This window comes from Rosa chinensis, chromosome 1 (genome assembly GCF_002994745.2).
Source record: "Rosa chinensis cultivar Old Blush chromosome 1, RchiOBHm-V2, whole genome shotgun sequence".
Lineage (NCBI taxonomy): Eukaryota > Viridiplantae > Streptophyta > Magnoliopsida > Rosales > Rosaceae > Rosa > Rosa chinensis.
Window position 1 is genome coordinate 53,622,165 of NC_037088.1, and position 22,958 is coordinate 53,645,122.

Below are 22,958 nucleotides of genomic sequence, written 5' to 3' on the forward strand. Positions count from 1 at the left end.
TCTTGGCATTGAAATATCCGGGTTATTTTGGAGAGATATGAACACTACACCAAAAACTGCATCACACAACACTAATCACATAACGGAACAGAAATTGTCTGTTGTATGTTTAAGTGAACTCTATTGTACAACGGTACTAGTGATGTTCTGTTGTGTGAATGTCAACAAAGTGATAACTTTTTTCTCAGAACTACATTGCACAACACAATTAAGTATTGTCCGTTGTTTGAGTCTTAAAAAATTTAGCGGCAGATTTCCCTCCACTCTCGAGTCATAATTCCCTTCAGATGGTATGAAATTTGGGCTACTAGGTACAACGGTATAGCTATTTCTGTTGTATGATTGAAAGCTGGGCGCCAAATTTTGAGGAAACTCGCTTGAATGTCTTGGTTGCAAATTCTACTAGGTATACCTAGTGCAAGACGCAGAAATTGCACAACGGATTTTAGCCATTCTGTTGTCTGAACTAGAAACATAGGCGGTAAATTTTTGAGCCAAAATGAAGCAGGCGGCATGTTTCTCTCCATGTTTTGGCATTTGTTTTCAGTAGTACACTCTTACGACAGTTTATTACGTTTCTGTTGTGGGAGTGACTTTCAGAATTAATTGAGGTTTAAAGCCTATTCCACATCGCGTCCAAAAAAAAAAACTCGACCCTCTGTCTCAACATCAGTTTGTAGCCTCCACGAAACCGAGCCTCTCTCTCTCTCTCTCTCTCTCTCTCTCTCTCTCTCTCTCTCGAGCAGCTCTCCTTCGCTCCTCTCTTTCCTGCACCACTCATCTCTTCTTCATCTTCTGATTCTCTCGCTCTTCTTCTTCTTCTTCTGCTCTCAGAACCCATCACCACCGTCCGATTCTCCGACCATCCGACCACCCCCTCTGCTGCAACAGCCGATCACTACTCCCTACCGCTTCCACCCACTTCGCCAAGCACTTCTCCTCCCTCTCCCCGCACGTTGTCGCCACTCCGTTAACCCCCTCGCCGTCAGGTACTCTTCTCTCTCCATCTCAAAACCCTAGATTTTCCCCTTTTTCCTAATGCTTCGTTGTTTTGATTGAGTGGGTTTTCGTCGGCGTAGTGTTCTCTGCTATGGAATTAGGGGTTAAGTCTAGCTATCGTCATTGCCGTCAAAGACCTCGATGTGCAGAAACAGATTCATTCTACAACCACATTTTTGGGTTTTGGCATAGTCTCCATCGAAGACCTCGACTCGTTCTCCAGCTCATTCCGGGGCTGTTGAAGGCTTTCTCTTTGTCGTTAAGAAGTAATAGTTTTGATTTCTTTGTTCTTGTTTTGGCAGTAACCCTCTATTACATCGTGTTAATTCCAAGTTAGAAGTGATTGCTGTTCTAGATTATGTATTGATTGTCTCCTAAATTGGATGCAGACACCATAGAAATCTTCAAGGGGTAAGCAAATTGTGAACCTCTTGACATAGATGATTCTGAACAGATGTTGAATGACGATGAGCTCTTTTTCAACACTATGGCAGAGGATGGAAGCGATGAGGAGGTGGGCTTTTGCTACTCTAATTTGTAACATTAGAGAGCACCTGATTGTATCTTAATGGATTGTTATATTGGAGCTTTTGTATATTATGCTTCTGGTGGGGAAACTCAAGAATTCTCTATGGATAAGTACTAAAGTGAATATATAGGTTTGTAAGTTTGTGTGTGTTCTTACATGTGTGCCTAACCATCAGCAATCGAATTAGTTCGAATGGCGTTGCTAGAGTATGATTAAACTCTGGATTTGTAATTACTGCTTATCTGGTATGGGCCACAATTTGCAAGAACATTCTGTAGTCTCACGGTGGACCTTAACATACTCTATCGACTCTTATCAGCTGTCACCAGCTGATTCTCATCTGCATCTCCAATAGCACAACATTTTGCTCACATGTGTTCCTGGATTGGAAATTAGGATACCAATTTCATCTGATTTTATTTATTTGAAGTCCTTCATGTTCTTGCTTGTATGTGGCTATTTTTGGATATCATTGATCCAATATTTTTCTATTGTTTTGCCTGATTTTATACTTTATAGATTTACTCTCAATCTTCACAGGTAGCTGAAAAATTAATGATTATGAATGAAGAATGTTTAGATGAAGAATATACCAATGACTATGATGAAGAAGAAGAGGAAAACCACTATGCTTCTCGTGCCATATCCAAGATGCAACCCAGGTAGGTTTTTACTTAAATCAGTACTTCAAGATCGATCATTATCTTCAACTATTGGTTTTCTTAAACTGACCATCTCAGTGAAAAAGTTACAGGAGAGTTTTATATATGCTCACATATTGAGCTTTCTAGGATCTCTTGCAGGAGGTCTAGTGTATCCAAGGCTTACTAGGATGATGAGATGGGCATGGCTGTCGTATTTCCAAAGGGTAGAATTTGGAGGACCATGGGAATCTCTCGTAATGGCAAGCTCTATATCTCCATTGAGGAAGTTTTGTAAGTGAAAAGAGAACTTCTTTTTGTTGTGATTCTTGTTTTGATATTACATCCTTTTTTTTTTTGGTGGGATTCTCTGGCAAATTACTAGGATTTTAAACTTTATGAAAAATAGGGGATATAGATTTGACTGGAAAGAGCTGGACTTGTTCATTCTTCATACAACTGATTTCATTGACTTATTCAGAGATTAAATTTTGAACATTTTGTTTATAGCTTAAAGTTTTTCCTTTCAAACTTCCATGGTGTATGTGGCCTTTTAGTTGTTTCCTTTTCAATGGTTTTTCTTGTAGTTATCATTATGAGGTCAACGAAATTTTAATGTGAGCTACAATTGACCTGCCCTAAAGAAAAATTTGGGACTGTCAAATATATTTAGTAGGTGCTTTGTGTACATGAAAGCTCTAATTTTATTCACTACCTTCAGGCCCTTCCTTGCATGTCATGTTACTGAACTATTAGTATATTGTAACAATCCTTTTATAGGTATTTGGTTGAAATAGGGGCTTTGCTTCTCGTGGATGGTAGTGATACTAGTATTTCCTTGGAAGATATATATACAAAGGTTTCAGATGGAAAGAATAAGTTCTCGTTGGAGGAATTTAGAGCTTATAGGCAACTCAGATACCTTGGGTACATTGTTGCGAGACATGGTATTCCCTGGTCTAGTAAGGGTGTCAAGACTAACTGTGAATCTGTTTCTTCTCAAGTTTGCCCTGAAGCTGAAGAGATTAGGTTTGTCAATGGATTGTTCAATGGGATACAGATTAATGATACTTGACCTTTTGATTACTTGTTTGGTAGCAATATAGTCTTGCTCATATTTCCAGGAAATTTCTATACTTGTCATCTTGAGGCCTCATTTTGTTTCTTCAAAAGCAGTATATTAGTTTTCATACTTGACCTTTTGGTTACTTGTCTCACACCCAGCAAGGAATGTTGTCCGCCTTTTTGGTCAAGTTTTAATTGATGCGTGTTTCGTTTTGGAGTTTGTGTTATGATTAATGGAGTTGAGAGGAAACTATACTGAAGCTATGTTTTAGTTCATTTAGAATTCTGGAGTCTAGTGCTTTTTGTTGCGGATAGTTGATTAGGTTGTCAGCAATTTACCCCAAAGGCAGTTTCGATCTTGACACCTATTGTGTCTTTCTTTCTTTGTTTTGTTTTGTCTACTGAGCATAGAAAATCTGATCAGTTTGTCATCGTCAGATTTAAGGAGATATAAGACGTTATAGATTTGTATAAACTGCTTGTTAAGAGGATCTCATTTATGTAGCCTTTACTTTTATGTCATCATACAATATACATACTAGTAAAATGCAAACTAAGAGAAGAGGTAGAAATCTGTCAAGAACAAATTAGTTATTGCTATTCTAGTACCTAGTACCTCTCTGTCTTATTTGAGATAATTGTTGTATCCTTACTTTTGTTATACTTACTAATTATTATCTCCGTCTTTGCTATGCGAAGAGGGGAATGGAGGAGATGGTGAGCACTTAAAGTACTTGGCTTATACAATCTTAAGTCTGACTTATCTATGTTTGTCTTCTTACAGTAATGGAGATAGGGCTTCAAATACAAATGCAGTAGAATCTACTGGAAAAGAAAAGGAGAGATTTGATCTACAAAAAGCACTTTTGGCTGCTCTTTTCAATGCTCCTGAGAGACCCAAGGAGCCGGAGCTAGAAAGACCTCAGGAGCCGAAGCTACCAAAAAAAAGAATAGTAAAGATCAAGCAAGGGTCATTGGGAGATCAAGCATGGAATACAAAGCTATACTTTCTTTCATCATGCAAAACTTAGGAAACTTAAAAGCTTCTTAGTCTATGATATGTATGAATGCTAGCTTTAGCAATGTTCCTTAAATTCAATATTTGATGAATTGATGTATCACAATGCTTTTGGTACAAATATTGATCATTTGATGGTTTGCATTCAATTTGTCATCCAATTGATCACTATTATATCCATTCAGAATTTGGGTATTCACACAACGCATTCATAGATATCACACAATGGATTTTAATAAGTAATATCGTCTAGTTTTAATCTCATACAACAGAAAAGACTAGAACTCAGTTGTCCTAGTCTAAATCACACAACAGCTATACTACAAAACCATTGTATGAAAGTCTCAACCCACAATGGCAAAAAAGCAAATTCTGTTGTGTGAACTGCTGCGCACAAGTGCTGCGCGTAGGTGCGTCCGGCATCTGTCGAGTTCTTGGACAACGGTTTTAAGAAATATACGTCGACTGATTTTGTATCATACAACGGTGAATTCACCGTCGTCTGATTTTTCATCAGACAACATCGAGATAGACGACGGTGAGTCTTCAAATCAGACGACGTTTTTTCACCGTCGTGTGATGCAGTTTTTGGTGTAGTGGAAGCCCGTGAGTGGTGGTAGGGCATGGACTATGGAGTAGCTTAACAATGGGGTGAAGAGACAAATAGCTAGGGTTTAACTTACGAGGGGGGAAACACTAGTGCTTCTCTACTTAACCGTTATTTTCCATCTTCAAAACTTTCTACTTTGTGCTTCAACCACCCATCCATTAACCTAGTTAGTTCTATAAAAATAAAGTTAGTGATCTGGGTTTGTCATGGTTGACTAGCTGGTTGTGTTGTGCCATTGTGCCACAACCACAAAGAAGTAAGGGTACATTGATTACATGAAGTTATGGTAAACGAATTGTATATTTGGAGCGTAAATTGATAATTACAGTCAACTTTAAGAGTCGTATTAGAAATTAAGTCAGTAATTAAATGCTTTGGTTAATCATGAAAGATCTTTATCAGAGTAAGTATGCCAGTATGGTGGGATATGCCTTCCCTTTTATCTTGTCGTATTATGAAAGTGATATTTTAAGTTTTCCACAATTTAAATTTTGTTTACTTGTTGATTAATGTTGTTTTCGGATATTTTGGTTAGGTCTCCATCTTGGTCACTATAGCTACTATACCATCATTCGTAGAGTCATACCAATTCGCCTCTCCGTCGACGCTTGAGAGGGCTGCAGCGCCGTCGTCCGCACTTTAGCGAAAGTACGGACGTCCTCTCTTGATCCGGCCTCATATATATATATATATATATATATATATATATTTGAACAACATCCCAGTGGATCGGACTTTGTTAATGTTAAGGGATGGTAAAGCACCACTGAGAAGAGCTGCTTGTTAACCGTAAATTAAAGCAAACATCAACATATTGATAGAGAAGTGGGCCGGGTATGCATATATTCATTTCATGCATTCAGTAGTACTGTTTCAGAAATCAGAAGTCAGCAGAAGTATGATGGGCCAACTGATTGATCGAGAAACTTGCGCAGCAAATTAGATATATTTACTAATTTGTCATCGTCTCATTTTCTTCGATCATGAAGAAGAAGATGATCATATACTCAATTTTCAAACGTGAAGTTGGCGACAGCGATAGTACTAATGATCATCACCATCAACATCAAGAGGTACCGTAGAATTTCCCATCAACAGGGTCGAGATGAATTTCGCAGAAGAATTAACACTTCCGAAACAAATTACTGGTTGCACTTGCAGTTACCGGCGGAGCATTCCAAAACCACGTTACTTGTTACTTGCATGAAAAAATCATGCATAAGTTACTGAATATGAAACCTTCAACAATGTCAACAAGATTTAAGCAGCAGCTGTATGCATAGCTTGAAGAGTCTGGCTAAGCATCAATGAACTAGATCTTCTAGTCAGTAAACGTACGATAGTATACTTTAAGTTGAACTGAATAACCTAACAGACTGAAAATATATTAGAAAGACCGTTTGAACAATATCATACATACACATTGAAAAATAATCAAACAGACTACCAAAAAACATAAGATATGGTTTAAAAGGGTGATGGTGCAAGAAGTACGTTAAGCTTTGGTGCATGCCCTCCATATTTGCCAAAATGAGAGTTTAAGAAATAAAAAGTAAGTAAACATTTAAAGGACTATCTGGCTCGTAGTGGTTACGATACTATATGATAAAAACATCTGACCATAAGTATTCTTAATATATATTACACACACTGACTAATTTATCAATTTGATTTGTACAATCCTGTATAGTAGTATTGAATTGTAAAGTTGAAACGCTCAGAATTAACTTATCAGAGTATGCTTCTTCATTGCCCAATGAGAACACATATAAATAAACTTACAAGTAAACCTGGCAATAGAAAACACGAACTCCCAGAAAAGTGAGTTCTTAGTACTACTTGGCATTTTGGCAAGATTGCCGAGAGCTTGGATAGCTTCAACTGCAACAGCTACGTTCACATCTGTTATAAGCTGCAGGAAAAAGATAGTTCACTGAGAGACATAGATTGGGGAGGGAGGGAGGGAGAGAGGCACTTTTGCAGTAACTAAGCCCTACTGTTCCATAGGCAATAAAATGAACACAGGACACTGTTGGAGTGAGTGGAAGATGAAAATAATTGCTTCAGCTGAAAAAAAAAAAATTGCCTAGGAGTGAGTACGTGATTGATACCATAATTCAACATGAAGAGATGGAATATGAAGAGAGTCCACTTTGGTGGATTTGAAGAGATTCAAATCACTACTGAAAGCATGTAGTGAGTAGTGAGAGATAAAAAAGTCAAAAGAAAGCTTAACTAGGAGAGGCTTGCTCTGTGCATTTCAACTGCATGCATGGTTGCTCACCCGGCCATCTTCTTTACAAATAGACAAGTTTATGTTCCTTTTACAATTTTCTTTCTTTTGCCTTGTGTGCTTCATGCCTGATTGATTTTGCTGAATACCACATAGATGACTTGGCCTTACGACTACATATTAGAGACTCGGTTACGTAAGTAGAAATGCATGTACAAGTATGTTCAACGAGAACAGTACGAATCTCTCCTGATTTAGTTGATCAGAAGGAAGAGACAGTTGACCGATATATGCTGCCTTGCCTAATTTAGCAGGTTACTCGTATCAGTATGAGTTTGATTTATATACTTAATTGTTTGATTCTTGTTTCTTATAGGCTTAGAAGTTAGAACTTGTTACATGGATGAAGGACGACGTAGTGACACAGGAGTCATGCATGTGAAAAAATTTCAACTTTTTTCTGCTAATAAGCTGTATAGCAACTTAAATTCTTTAATGTATTTCCAGAAATAAAGACTGGACTTTTTATAGAGGGAAAGAAATCGGTTTTAAAGACAAAACTCCTCCCTTTTATATTTTCGAGTTAGTGACTGATTGCAGGTCGCTAGTAATTTTGTATATTTTCTGTTCTTATATCTACAAGTGAAAACAAAATGGTATTTCTAATGAGCTCTTTGACTCAATCCCTCAGGTTACTATTACTGGTGTTCAGAACATGCATGACATGTTTGATATGCCTCTTTTAAGTCTAATAACAGTGATCACTTGTACCAGGTATTTCACTCAAAATTCAATAACTGTAATACTGTATGCCTTGGTGTTTCGATCTCACCCAATACATGGACTTGATTGTGAAGTATTACTCTTTGTATAACACATTGGAAAATTCTACGGTACTGGGGGGTATCCTATACTGTGTGATTTGTGAATATTTGTGATCATTGAATCCGTAATATATCCAATGGTCATGGATATTTGAAAATAGTTGACCTATTTAGCAAGTAAGAGCATCTCCAACAGAATACTTATTTTAAAAAAAATTTGAAATTTAACTAGTTTTAGGCTAAGTTTGATCTCCAGCAGACTAGCTAAACAAAAGCTAAATTTAGCTAAAAGCTAAATTTAGCTTTAGCTAAAAGACCTAGCTATATTTAGCTAGAGAGGAGAGAGAATTTAACTAAAAGTTAAATTTAACTTGAGTTTTAGGTATTTGCTGGAGCATAATTCAATATTCAACTAGCTATATTTCAATTTTAGCTACTTTTAGCTATCCAGATAGCTATCACCGTTGGAGATGCTCTAACTTATTCTTAAAATAAAAAAAATAAAAAAAAAATAAAACGCTTGCGTCAGTTCGCTATCTCAATCTCGACCAGTCTGACCCTCACAGCTTCTGCGTCGGGCCTCCTTGTGCGGCGCTTCTCCGCTTCACTTTGCCACCCCGACTCTCTCTCTCTCTGCGCGACTCTGCCTCAGTCTCCCTCTGCTCCACCGCGCCCCTCCACTCCACTGCTCCTTCAGCCTCCAGCCCACGGGTTCTCCACGTAAGTTCTTGTTCTTGACTTCTTTGAATCTTCTTATTCTGATAAATTGAGAATCTGGGGTTATGGGAATTATTGAACTGAGGTTGAATTGGAAAATTGAAATTTGAAATTTTGAATTGGTATTGTTCCTTAGTTCTACGATTACTGATAATCAATTTATTTCTTTCTTACTGATATCAATTGGAAATACGGTAAAGGCTTAATGCTGCAAACTTGGAAATTTGGTGAAGCTGGAATTCTGGATATTTAATTCTGCGTTTTTGTTTCTGTTGTTGGCTTGTTGCTATAATGTTATGTATAGAAATTTCAAATTTGTGATGTTCTATTAGATTTTTCAATTGGTACTTTGTTAGATTGAGACTTTGAGGTCAGATTGCTCTCGTAAGGACTTAAGGTCAGATTGTTCTAAAATGGACTTAAGGTCAAATTGTTGACATTATTGATCATTTGATTGTATATATGACTATATGATTATTTGTAAATGATGTTCCAATTACAACTACGATATCTAGGGCAAACTTACAGCTATGATCATTGCTTATCAGTATTTGGATTCTTGTTGTATATAGTTCATCTCCAAATTCCGCTCATGATAGATTTGAAAGCCAATCTAGTGGTGGAAAATTTACACCTCCTAAGGACTTTGTGTGTCCCATAACTAGTACCCTTTTTGATGATCTAGTGACACTTGAGACTGATCAGACATATTGATGCAGAACGGATGGCAACCCAATTCGAAGAGCAGTTTGATCGTGCAAAAGGAGGAAAACGAAAGTTACTAGTAGCCACGCCATAGCTTGGTGTCCGATTGGAGCGCGCCATAGCTTTCCGGAAAGGGAATCACACCAGGAACAAAACTCGTCGCTATGCCACGACGTGTGGGCTTTTTCGGGCTTTCGAGGTCGTTTAGGGCCTCAAAACTGCAATTTACTGTTTTTTCGAATTTTCGGTTTTCCTAGTTTTTTTTTGGGTTTGTTTTATTTTTACCCGTGGGCTTTAGGGTTTCATTGTTAGTCGCCCTAGGGTTTCTTTTCTCATATATAAGCAATCTTAAATGGCTACAGAACTATCTTTTGTTATATTATCAATCAAATTGAGATTATCTCTTTTATCTCTGGTGGACTCCAAAACCTTTGTTTTAGGTTTATTACTTGTAAACCTAGGTGATCTTTCCGACTACGTCACATATGAGTAAAAGCCATCCAAGAATGGCTTGGTAGAGGAAACTATCTGCATTTGCTCCATTTTGGGTTTACAACGATATGACTTCACGAAAATGGTTTGACAAAGGCTCTTGGCTTCTGCTTTTGTCACTGGTGCCGCTTTTAGGCCCTGCTTTGTACCTCATCTTATGACCATCCCTGTCAACAGAACCTAATTCACTGAGCTCTGCTGAGCCAGAATAGTAATTAAGATCTTTGTGTCGTATCATCTGCATAGAGATTACACTACAGATAGGGTGGAAAGGAATGTAAAACCATCATACAGTTGTGGAGATCCCAGTCATTGAAAGATGCTGGAGATTTCTTGTCCCAACTAGCATCCTTGTGGGTAACTAGCATCCTTGTGGGTTTGCTTAAATAACAAGATACACACTATCATTAACTTCTTATACAACTCGAGCCATTTGAAAGCTTGATGTAGCCGAGAAGACCAATAAAAGCTGCATGTTGCAACGTACTTTTAAAGAGCAATGGTTACAGATGTGAACATCTATGCTTATTTGTTTTTGATAATGAATGTCATTATGCTTACTCTTGGGTAAGGCATCAACGATGCTTTTGTATTATTCAAAAAACTTGGATTCCTGGACTTGATACAATTATTGTACCAAGTACCAATGATTGATGATCTTTTATATATTACTCATCAATTTTAGCTGAATGATTGATGTTCTTTTATATATTACTCATCTTTGGTTTGAGTTTCTTGGAACTGATCTATGAATGTAATGAATCTGCAGCAAATCATCTGGAACCCTTTCTGTGGATTTATGTCTGGATTTCAAAAAGAGACATAAAGGTAGGCCTGTAAATGGACCGGGTTCGGATCGGATCGACCTAAATCCAAATCCGTTTACTAAAAAAAAAATTCGATCCAAACCCGCTCCATTAACCCGGTGGATCATTGATACCTCGATCCAAATCCGTATCCGTCGGATTAACGGATACCCGATCCGCTAATCCGATCCGTTTATAATTTCAAATATTTTTAAATTTTAAATAGTAATATTAAATTTATATCATAAGATATAAATAAAATATTAAAATAACATGATCTACATGAAGAGTATCACCAAAAATAAAATTACGAAGACTGCCTCTTAGATTTCTGCAAAAAAGTAATATTAGAAATCTTTAATATTTTATATTTTATATTTTATATTTTATATTTTATATTTAAAAAATATATATATTAATAAAAAATAATATTTTTTTATTACTAAAACGGGTCGGATCATTAACGGATCGGATCGACCTAAATCCAAATCCGATCCGTTTATTAAACGGGTTAACGGATTCGGATCATTAACGGATCAACGGATCAAAATGTTCAATCCAAACCCGTTTAATAGCTGCGGATCTGGAGCGGGTCCGGATCAAAATCCGGTCCATTTACAGGTCTACATAAAGGAAAGTCTTTCATAATAGAGTTTCAGAGAATAGTGAGATTCTTCTCTGTTTATGAAGACTAAAATGAACAAAAAGCATTGGTGTTGGTAGAGCTTAAACCTCAGACCCATATAGTAATAACTAGGCATCCAAACCAATTGTTCAACAATACATTTGAGCATTAATTGTGTGTTGTTTCTATATATATCATCTTTAAATTAATTACAATACTGGAGACAGCTCTAAGCCTCTAATTATTAATTACTATAAAGTCATACAACCATGCATGATTTTGTTGTTGGTTATCAATAAGACCCATTATCAATAATATGGAATAGGTCTATGAAATCATACAACCCTTTACGTCAGTTTTATGCTCCTAGAAGAGAGATATCCCCTCATAGACAACATATATGGTTCTAGATGAGATATTTCATCTTAGACGAGATAAATGTTTCTCTACACCTCCTTGACAAGATTTATGCTACTAGAAAATAGATACCCTCCTAGACAACATATATGGTTCTAGTATCTAGATGAGATATTTCCATCCTAGACGAGATATATTCTTTTCTACACCTCCTTGACAAGATTTATGCTACTACAAGAGAGATACCTTCCTACTCTCCTACACAACATATATATATAGTTCTAGATGAGATATTCTTCCTCAATATGATATATGCTCCTCAACAAGATATATGCTACTAGACGAGCTATTTCCTCCTAGAGAAGATATATAGTGCTAGACGAGATATTCCATCCTAGACAATATATATGTTTCTCTACACCTCTTTCATAAGATTTATGCTCCTAGAAGAGAGCATACCTCCTAGATAAGATATATGGTTCTAGACAAGATGTTCCATCCTAGAGAAGATATATGTTCCTCAACACCTCCTTGACAAGATTTATATTCCTAACATGAGGTACCCTCCTACACGATATGTACTTCTGAATGAGATATTCTTCCTCAAAACAATATATGCTCCTCAACAAGAAATATGCTCCTAGCCCATGTCACAAAAATGGTTCTTATCAAAACCCAGATGGAAACTAATATGAACTTGAAACCCAGAAAAATGCAACCTAGAAACCCAAATTTCAATCAAATATTGAACTATGCCTAAATTTCAAAACCTTACCCAATCTTTGGTTAAGTGACCAAGAGAGTGCGTGGAAGACACTATGAGAGAGGGAAAGAGACTCTAAGAGAACGAGAGAGGTTGAGTGGAGCTGAAAATGAGATGACAGAAATGACGAAAAATGTTGTAAAAAATGTCCTCTTTGTGGTAATTACAAGGTCTGGGACCACAGTTACAAGTTTATGAATCATTACATAAAATTAAAAACGAATGTGTTCTTTTTGGCAGTAAATCTTCATATTTTAGACTAAATAGAGCATGTGTCCTCATTCACGTAATAAAACTCTCAATTGTGTAATTGGGTGGTACCTTGTGTAATGTTCCTCATTGAGAAAGTAATTAAATCTCTGATAGTGATTATTACGAATACAAGGACAAATGATCAAAAATATTGTAATAAATGTCCTGTTTTTGGTAATTACAAGGTCTAAGACAACATCTATCAATTTATGAACCATTTTACAAAATTGACGACAAATGTGTTGTAGAAGTAGTAAATCTTCATATTTCATAACAAATAGAGCATGTGTCCTCATTCACGTAATAGAGTTATCGAATGTGTAATTGGGTGATACCTTGTGTAATCTTCCTCATTAAAAAAATAATTGCATCCCTGACAACGCTTATTACGAATATAAGGACAAATGATCAAAAATATTATAATAAATGTCCTGTTTGTGGTAATTATAAGGTCTAAGACAACATATACCAGTTTATGAACTATTTTACAAAATTGACGACAAATGTGTTCTGCAAGTGGTAAATCTTCATATTTCATACCAAATAGAGCATGTGTCCTCATTCACGTAGTTCTCGATTATGTAATTGGGGTGGTACCTTGTGTAATCTTCCTCATTGAAAAAATAATTACATCTCTGACAGCGCTTATTACAAATATCAAATGATCGATCGATCTCTAGATTCCAACGATCGATCGTTTTTGGGGTTTCTGGGCTCTGAACTTTACTTCTTTTCCTTGAGTTGCTTGAATGGTTTCTTGCTTCTCTTATGCGTTGTAGACCTTAATTGTGACGTCTAGAAGCCTTTTATTCAGTCTTAAAACTCTACTACTTTGTTTCCTTGTGGATCTCTAACTCTTTGCTTCAAAGAAAAGTTATAATCCATTGAAAATCCTCATTGAATCAGAATTCCACGCACTTTCCTTCTTTAAGCCTTCTTTTCCTAATTTTCTTCAAAAAACCTAATAAACACAAAAATAAATAAATTATCTAAAAATAATATAAACTAACGAAGAAAAGCATAGGGTTAAATAATAATAATAACGCATAAATATGCTCCTATCAAACTCCCCCACACTTAGCTTTTGCTAGTCCCTTAGCAAAATCAAAATAAAACAAAGATTCAAAGACTAAAGACTACAAACTAATAAAAATTAGTAAGACTCAAACGGAGCTGACAAAAGAAGAGCTAGCTTTTTCCGAATCTCCTCAATCTCCCACTTGAGTTTAGTGAACTTCCTCTGACTCCAAGCTATCAAAATTGTCTTCAGGTTCTCAATCTTCTTTTGAACCCTAATAAAAGGGTTACTGTCATCACCACCTTCCCATCCACGTATGACTTGCTCCACACACTCCTCATCTAGCAACCACTGCTCCTCGAACTGGAATCGCTTTTTCTTCCTCTTCTTTTTGGGCTTGCAGGCTCTAACTTCAATCATTATGGGCAATTGAACAGACTTTGAGGGGTTTAGGTGCAGAACACGTGATGCCTGGAAAAGCTAGGACCATTCTTTGGAGGCCAGAAATCTGTCCAACCCAGGGCCGGTCCTGACATTTTGGAGGCCTGAGGCAAACATTCATACGAATTTTTTCCTATAATAAATTGAAACTTAAATATACTAATAGCAATGAAAAAAAAGGAACCAAAAAAAACATCTTTATTGTATTCTTAAATTAGAAAGGACATTAGTAAAAAACCAGAAATGAAAAAAAAAGTGTTTAATACCAAAAGAAACAGGAAAAAAAAAAGTGAGAGAATTTAAAATGAAACTATTTTTAGTAATGAGAAAAAGAAAAGAAAAAAAAAGGTACTTAATACAAAAGATACAAAAAAAACCAAAAGGGAGAACTGTTTTGTTTCGAACTTGGGTGGCATAAAAAGCCACAATGCACACTTACCGCTACTCTAGAGCAGCACCCATTTATTCTGATGGCAAAGAATATATATACAGTCGTACTGAACTGCAATATATATATAAAAAATAAAACTGTCGGAGGCCCTCCGGAGACTGGTGGCCTGAGGCAGCGGCCTCAGGTTGCAACCCTCAGGGCCGGCTCTGGTCCAACCGTACCTTTATCATCTCACCCCCACGCTTCCCTTTCCACGTGAAACTCGGACCAAAATAGTTCAAGTCCCGCAAACCACATCCCTCAATGCAGTTTCTAAAGTCTTCCATCTGTCTACGACAACGAGGAGGAACCCTTACCTTCTTAGTTGCTAAAAGAATTTCATTTAAATCTCCACCCACCAGCCACAAACTATAACTGCTTTGCCCTAATCTAGATAACAGTTCCCTAAACCCAGCATTCAGGCTTTAGATGCCCATAGAGCCTAGTAAACCTCCATCTCTTTTGATCAATAGCACCACCAATCATAACATCAATGTGATAATCCGAATTTGTGTTAAGAGAAACATCAACCTCCGACTTCTAAAACAAGCAAAGTCCCCCAGCCCTAGATTTCTTGCCATTAGTCAACTGGTAGCACATTTTGGTAACCCAACTGAAAACGAAGTTGTTTCATCTCTTGCGTGGTACAACGTGTCTCACTTAGGAGGATAACATCAAGAAAGTTGAGGGAAATCAACCCTTTAAGTCCTTACATTGTCCACGGATTCCCGATCCCTTGGCAGTTCTAGCACATCACATTCATGACTTGTGATGGGTCGAGACAGGACCTATCACGGAAGGACGTTTAGGAGTACGCCCTATACTCTTCTGAGGAGAAACAATAACCTTCTTCACCAAGTAACCAGCATGAGCAGACTTGCTAGGCCCCTTGTTTGGTGACCCACCTTCTAAATCGACTTAGACTTGTCTCGGCCCAACATTTGTGCTTCAACTTCAGTATCTATTGCAGGCCCAGACACAATTTCATCCTTTTTTTTCTTGTTCTTTTTAAAAAAAATGATCAAATGATTTCACTCCTACCCCCACAGTGACTCGAACTCATGACTTCGTACATAGTTAGTGGATGCTCTAACCACTGAACTAACACCACATAATGTTATCCTTAAAATAACGAAAAGTTTTACACAAATTCTATATGTAGTCGCAAGATTAAAATAATACGAGCTTTGCGATACAAATCATACAATTAGGCCAAAATACTTTGATGATCAAATCAAAACTTTTTATACATCATGAACAAGCGTAAGCCCAAAACACTAAAACCATATAAGAGTTAAAGCTGCGGTTGTCCAAAGGCTCAAAGAGTTGTTTGGTTTCTCCAAGAGGGTTGAAGCTCGAGTCTTTGGCACCCATGAAGTGAGAAAGATCAAATCTTTATATGTTCTTGGAAATGCAATGCGCCATGGAAGGCCTCTATTCCAAGCCAAACCCCACATCGGCGCTGCTGCTGCTTCTGAACTGGGAGACATACTCCTGGTGGCCTCCATCACCAAGACCCTCTCCCAGTCCGGCACCCGCAACCTCCCCCACCCTCCTCCTCCTCTCTCCGACCTTCTCCTCCTCCAAATCCTCCGCACCCAATCCCTCCACCCCTCCAAGAAACTCGACTTCTTCAAATGGTCCTCTCTCACCCATTCCATCAAACACTCCCCCGCCACTTTCTCCCACATCCTCCGCACCGCCTGCCGCGCCGGGTTCCTCTCCGAAATCCCGGGACTACTTAACATCATGAAACAACATGCTGTGATGGTCGATTCCGGAACCTTCAAGTCTTTGCTGGACGCCTTCATCAGGGCAGGTAAGTTTGACATGGCAATCGAAATTTTAGACATTATGCAAGAACTGGGTGCTGAGCTGAGTACGGATATGTACAACTCGGTGTTGGTTGCTTTAGTTAGGAAGGGTCAGTTGGGTATGGCTCTGTCTATTTTGGTTAAGCTTCTAGAAGGTGGGTCTTCTCAAGTACCCAATTGCATTGCCTGTAATGAGTTGTTGGTGGGTCTTAGGAAAGGTGACATGAGGGTAGAGTTTAAGCAGGTGTTTGATAAGCTTAGGGGGAATGAGTGGTTTGAGATGGATACTTGGGGTTATAATATTTGTATTCATGCGTTTGGGTGTTGGGGTGATCTGGGTACTAGTTTGAGTCTCTTTAAGGAGATGAAAGACTTGAACTCGGACTCGGTTTTTCCTGATTTATCTACTTATAATAGCCTCATTCATGTGCTGTGTTTGGTTGGGAAGGTGGATGATGCTGTTACTGTGTGGGAGGAGTTGAAGTGTTCGGGTCATGAGCCGGATGCCATTACATATCGGATTCTTATTCAGGGGTGTTGTAAGTGTTATCGAATAGAGGAAGCTACCAAGATTTTTAGTGAAATGCAGAACAATGGGTACAATCCGGATACGGTTGTTTATAATTCTTTGATGGATGGGTTGTTCAAGGCGAGGAAAGTTAATGAAGGGTGTCAGATGTTTGAGAGGATGGTTCAGTATGGGGTGAGAGCCTCGACGTGGACTTATAATATTCTGATTGATGGGTTGTTTAGGAATGCAAGGGCCGAGGCTGCTTACACTATATTTTGTGACTTGAAGAAGAAAGGTCAGTTTGTGGATGGTGTTACGTATAGCATTGTTGCTCTGCAACTTTGTAGGGAGGGTCTGCTCGAGGAGGCACTAGAATTGGTGGAAGAAATGGAAATGCGAGGCTTTACTGTTGATTTGGTTACTATATCAACACTCATGATTGGGCTGTATAAGCATAGTCGATGGGATTGGACAGACAAGCTCATGAAGCGTATTAGGGATGGTAATCTGCTGCCTAGTGTTCTTAGATGGAAAGTCGATATGGAAGCTACAATGAAAGCTCCACAGAGCAAGAAGAAGGACCTTACACCACTGTTCCCAAGTAAAGGTGATTTCAGCGATGTTTTGAGTCTAATAAGTTCTGCTGCCTCGAAAATGGATGGAGTCATTGAATCAGATGATGCTGGGGTTAAAGATGATAATAATTCGTCTACAGATATTGATCAGTGGTCATCATCTCCACATATGGATCACTTGGCCAATCAATTGAAGTCCACTGACCACGCCTCTCAGCTGTTTTCGCTATCTAGAGGGCAACGAGTTCAAGCCAAAGGAGAAAGCACTTTTGATATTGATATGGTAAATACTTTCTTATCCCTATTTTTGGCCAAGGGGAAGCTGAGCATAGCTTGCAAATTGTTTGAGATTTTCAGTGATGCGGGTGCAAACCCTGTGAGTTACACTTATAATTCCATCTTGAGTTCGTTTGTCAAGAAGGGCTACTTCAATGAGGCATGGGGTGTGCTCAGTGAAATGGGAGAAAAAGTTTGCCCCACAGATATAGCAACATACAATATGATAATTCAAGGCTTGGGGAAGATGGGAAGGGCCGATCTAGCCAGTAGTGTTCTGGATAAGCTAATGAAGCAGGGTGGTTATCTTGATGTTGTCATGTACAACACCTTGATTAATGCGCTGGGGAAGGCTAACCGGATTGACGAAGTAAACAAGCTATTTAAGCAGATGAAGAGTAGTGGAATAAATCCTGATGTTGTCACTTTCAATACGCTTATTGAAGTTCATAGTAAAGCAGGTCGACTGAAAGATGCGTATAAATTTCTGAAAATGATGCTGGATTCAGGCTGCACACCAAACCATGTCACTGACACCACTTTGGATTTTCTGGGGAAGGAGATTGAGAAATCGAGGTACCAAAAGGCATCATTTGTACGAAATAAGGATGACTCCTGAAGAATCTTCTTCTGGTCCAGTTTGATTCTAGTCAATTAGTTGTGACTTTCAAGTCTTCTGTTTGATGAGACCTTGAAGGCCATTCCATATTGAGGTACCTACTGTAACATGGAATTTTCTTCTGTAATCATCTTCTTGAAATTGTATGTGATGTAGTTCAAATTGTTAACAGAAATATAATGTGATTTAGAATATTTCTTTTCTTCAAGACTCAGAAATGCAATTGAGCCTTGTCTAAGCTATCAGCATGCCTCAAATTTGGTAGTTTGGAACAGCTGGAATATATAAACTGAACAGAAATGATAACCAACCTTCTAATATCATCAACAGGCTCCGTATAAGTACAATTGAAAAGTTGTATCTCATTTGATTTCTGGTTAGCTCATTTCAAAACACAGTTACACAGCATACAGTTTCTTGATACATTGTCTTCTTCCATGAATTGTATTCATTTATTGTCTGTTCAGTTGCAAAACGCATATGACAATTTTCCGCCAGATCAAAGTGGTTTCACGACTTTTTCATGTCTACTTCCTCGCTATCTTCCTACAATGGTCTTGTATATGCTCATTACTCTCAAGGACCGCCAATGGGTTTCTTTCTACGTGCACCTGTTCAAAATAATCAATCGAGACTGAAGTAAGAAAAAGAAAGGAACTAGCTCATGTGGGGAATAGCAGTGCATTTTGACCTTCGTAACAAGGATTATTATGGAATGACAGTATGATTTGACATGAATAATCATAATACAGAGAATGTTTCACATCCGATTCCCTTTTCTAGTTTCGAGTGCAAAATTGGGAGGAGCAATTGGCAAATTAAGGTGGTGCGAAAATATGAGGAAACTGAAACTGTAAATGTGTGTATGACATTACTACCAACAGATCTTAGCAACAAGCCAAGTCAGCTTGTGATCAGCCCACTGAGGCCAATAATTTTGGAACAATTTATCAGATATAACATATAGGTCTGAACGCTCATAAGTTCTTTCAGCGAACAACTGCAACTCGGGGAATGAGAAGAAATTTTGGACAAAAGCATCTTTACAATGAAGAGCAAATAGTTTAAATAAAAACTGATCATGATTGATGTATATCAGGTAAACATTCTATACATAGATGCAATGAGTATTTAGTAACTGATCACGCAGACTTATTCCATAGGGTTGTTATTACAGCATTATCTTATGCAGAAACCAAAGACTCGGGGATTATGTTTATGTGTAGCTGATATCTCAACAAAGAAGATTTGTATGTTCCTAGAGGTCCAGTTATTAATATCTAGAATGATTTAGGAGCAGGGAACTGAAACTGTTCATTGTCTTTTGAAGAAAACGTACCCGCAGAACTCTTGGTCCAGAGAACCTCACTATCGATAGTACTGAGGTGCTGATTGTCGAGGCGTTTCCATGTTTTGATTGACTTGACTGCTCCCCAACCTCCAGTATTTGTTTTCTCTAAGGTTGCTGCTACCACCCTTGCTCTCCTATCCCATCCTGCCTTCCCATATGCATGGTATCCGAATCCCCCAGCATAACAAAGGTTTATGCCAGTTAGCTTCCCACAGAAGTCATTGAGGTGATCATGGCCTGTGAAAGCTGCCTTTACATCGCCTGCTTCAACCAGAGTTGTGAAGAAGCCAGAGTTCACAGAGGCAGAGCTAATGCCTTCTTGCCTCACTCCTGTGAAGTTTGATGAGTCAAAACTAGCATATTCTGGTAACGGTATGTGAAAGTATGCGAGCCCTGGAGCTGGTGATTTCTGCGCCTGTGGCTTTTTCATATATGCTTTCTGCAGGGTAAAATGTTTTATTACTTCCTAATACAGATCTTAATCATCAAGTAATTACATTTGGGGATTATGTGCATGGGTTGGTAGCAACAATTTGTGAGGTAAATGTGGTACGAGATTAAGAAAACTGGTGAATGAAACAATGTGATTAGTACCTTTAGCTTTGCTGAAGTTTGTTGGAACCAAAATTGCTGGGAGGGTTTGATCCAACCATAGCCAGGGATAGAGGGAACTGTGGAGTAATCTCCACTGTCAAGGAAGTATAGGTTGAGAACCGATTTGTTTTCAAAACCAGTCCCCTGAACTCCACCTACCTCCAGGTTATAGTTCCCGAAACCATCAATAACATCTTGATCCGAAGGATTGAGTTGAGCCTGGGTGCTTTTATACTTAACTATGTGCTTCATTACCCCTTCCCTCGAAAGGTCCGACTCCTGATCATGGTTCCCCAAAACAGCTGCCCACGGAATGTTGGACGTGATTGCTGGGGCAAATGCTGCATCCATTGATTTAGCAGCATCCGTAGCATCAAACCCAAAGATGTTATCTCCTATTACACACAGGTCATGTCAGAGAGCCAATCAAAGGGCCAGAGCTAAGGACTCGAGCAAACTCAAAACTTGCCAAGCAAAGCAGCACTAACAAACTAAAATTTATAAGGCACTGCAAATCAGATAAAACAACCCATCCACCCCATATTGACATCATCTGTATTTTTCCTACAATGTATCGAAGAACAACATTAGTGAATCCATTGGGCATACAAATTTCTCTTCAGTATCCGATTCCAACAACTCCAAAGTAAAATTCAATGCAAATCAGATAAACAACAACCCACCAACCTCATTGACATCATCAAGTATTGTTCTGAAAGTACGAGCTTTCCTAATATTGCATAGAACCTTGTGTTTTCAGTCATATTATTGAACTTGTTGGGTTTTGGTATACAAAACAAACTACTACAAAGTCACTGTGCAAATTACACGCTACAGGTTTCTTCTCAGACATGGGTTTTTCTAGCAATTGCAAAAAAGTAATGATTTTTGATTAGTATATAGTGCTGTATTAGTAATTGACTATAAGCAATTAAGCATCAACAATAAAAAAACAAAAAAAAAGAAAAAAGAAAAATGAACAATAATAAGGACAAAGGAAATGAGAGAAAGCAATACCGGTGAAAACAATGAAATTGGGCTTCTCAGCCTGAATCATCCGCTGAACAAACGCCGTCGTATTAAGGTCAGAGCAACCCGCCACCTGTGACGGCAGCACATCCTCACACGGCGTCGTTTTCCCATCGGCATAGTGCATGTCCGCCACTTGCAGTATCTTAAACTGCCCATCACCCCCAAACCTCAGCCTCATGGGTTTCTCTTCATGGTGCTTCGCCGCCGCCAAAACCCAGATCGGAAGCAACACCACCAACGCCGCCGCCGTGAAAAAAGGACCCATTTACACCCTTTTCACTGCTTCAAAGTCTCTATCTTTTATCTCCTCACAGCAGACATTGTTGCAAAGCTGCAACCTTTTTAACTTATATAAGCGTGTGAACCACAATTTGCATGGTCTTGGCGTTTTGTCAGCACAAAAACAAAACAAGAAATCTTTCAAAATCAGAAATGTTTCTCTCTCTTTTTTTTTTTTTTTTATCCCATATTTTATTTTTGACAACCCAAACAAGATTTGCAGTGTCTCTCCCTGTGTCTGATTTGTATTTTGGGTAAAATATCAGAAATAGTAGATTATAAATACGTTACAAAAAAGAATAATTGGGTTCACACCTAAAGCATATGCTCAAATTGTTTGTGATTCTGGGGAAGGGAATAGGCTGCTGCATCATCTTGTTGACACGTGACACAGCCCACATTGGAATTTCCATCCATGATCGACCAGGAAATGTATGACAGAGACAGGAATCGTTGTCTGGTGATGGTATTGAATGTACTAGAGACGGTTACACCTACACGTAATAAATAGGATTGTGTCACTGTTGTTGTCTTCTAATAAATAGGATTGTGTCACTGTTGTTGTCTTGTAATAAATAGGAGTGGTTTGCTGCTCGAATTTTGACTAAGTCATGGAATTATGTAGGGTTAAATTTAGCAGAAGACATTGTTTACGGAAGGTAATTTCACGTTTCATTGTTTGTTTGTTTTTTTTTTTTGGTGCAACAATCAATATTGCAAAAATAAAGCGGGATCGTCTACGGTTTACGGTACATTAATGTATCGATACATCTTAGTTCAATACAGAAACAAACTAACTCGGTATAAGTATAGATTAGTCTATTTATGTATGCAGTTAGTTTACCTCTATATCTAATCTAGTCTACTTGATGTATTGGTACATTAATGTACCGTAGAATTTTCTAAATAAATTAGCTAAACCAAATCTCGTTTAATTATATGGTTATCATGTTTTCATTTTAGTTTTATATGAAACCAATCTAGATAACCAAACGGATTTCATTAGTTTGCTAATTATTGATGATTATATATGTATGGAATCTTCTAATTATTCATTAAGGCATGACAGAGGTCCACATTGACACCGATTGTGTTGCGGTGGTTAATGCACTTAATGGAAGCATGGAGGACTTCTCTGAGGTAGGTTGCATTGTTGAAGATTGTAAAGCATACCTGAATGCTATTCCTTCTTTTTCTTTACAACCTAATAAGTGAATAGTTCAGATCATTGAATTGCATTACGTAGTGATCAGGAAATGAGAATTTTACCGAGGGAAAGTCCTAAACCGAACAAATCCATCTATATAAATTTTGGGTTTTATAATTCTAATGTGTAAGAGTATTTATTTGTATTTTACATGAAATCCTCCTCCTCCTCGACC

General features: G+C 38.0%; 2 protein-coding genes and 1 non-coding gene across 3 annotated transcripts; 2 read left to right on the forward strand and 1 right to left on the reverse strand.

The window, feature by feature from the left end:
• Positions 1 to 2,119: 2,119 nt before the first annotated feature.
• LOC112169692 lies at positions 2,120 to 3,231 on the forward strand. Its single transcript, XR_005810565.1, has 3 exons — positions 2,120 to 2,190; positions 2,332 to 2,463; positions 2,950 to 3,231. It is a non-coding gene; the product is annotated as an uncharacterized LOC112169692 (transcript).
• A 12,509-nt stretch (positions 3,232 to 15,740) lies between these two features.
• LOC112182233 (pentatricopeptide repeat-containing protein At4g01570) lies at positions 15,741 to 18,514 on the forward strand. The gene has a single exon (XM_024320676.2). The coding sequence runs from the start codon at positions 15,942 to 15,944 to the stop codon at positions 18,318 to 18,320; it is 2,379 nt and encodes a 792-aa protein (XP_024176444.1). The 5' UTR covers positions 15,741 to 15,941; the 3' UTR covers positions 18,321 to 18,514.
• Positions 18,515 to 18,610: 96 nt separating this feature from the next.
• LOC112182234 (probable inactive purple acid phosphatase 29) lies at positions 18,611 to 21,760 on the reverse strand. Its single transcript, XM_024320677.2, has 4 exons — positions 21,283 to 21,760; positions 20,266 to 20,660; positions 19,660 to 20,110; positions 18,611 to 18,931 (listed from the first exon to the last, which is right to left on the reverse strand). Exons 1-4 carry the CDS (start codon positions 21,560 to 21,562, stop codon positions 18,897 to 18,899), a joined length of 1,161 nt encoding a protein of 386 aa, XP_024176445.1. The 5' UTR covers positions 21,563 to 21,760; the 3' UTR covers positions 18,611 to 18,896.
• Between the last annotated feature and the right edge of the window lie 1,198 nt (positions 21,761 to 22,958).

What these genes read in the sequence shown, in the direction of transcription:
- LOC112182233 (XM_024320676.2), top strand. Translation starts at nt 15,942, where the DNA reads ATGCGCCATGGAAGGCCTCTATTCCAAGCCAAACCCCACATCGGCGCT.
- LOC112182234 (XM_024320677.2), bottom strand. Translation starts at nt 21,562, where the DNA reads ATGGGTCCTTTTTTCACGGCGGCGGCGTTGGTGGTGTTGCTTCCGATC. An exon ending in CAATTTCATTGTTTTCACCG is followed by an intron (nt 20,661 to 21,282) that starts GTATTGCTTTCT and finishes TGTGTGTAATAG; the next exon opens with GAGATAACATCTTTGGGTTT. An exon ending in AAACTTCAGCAAAGCTAAAG is followed by an intron (nt 20,111 to 20,265) that starts GTACTAATCACA and finishes TTTACCCTGCAG; the next exon opens with AAAGCATATATGAAAAAGCC.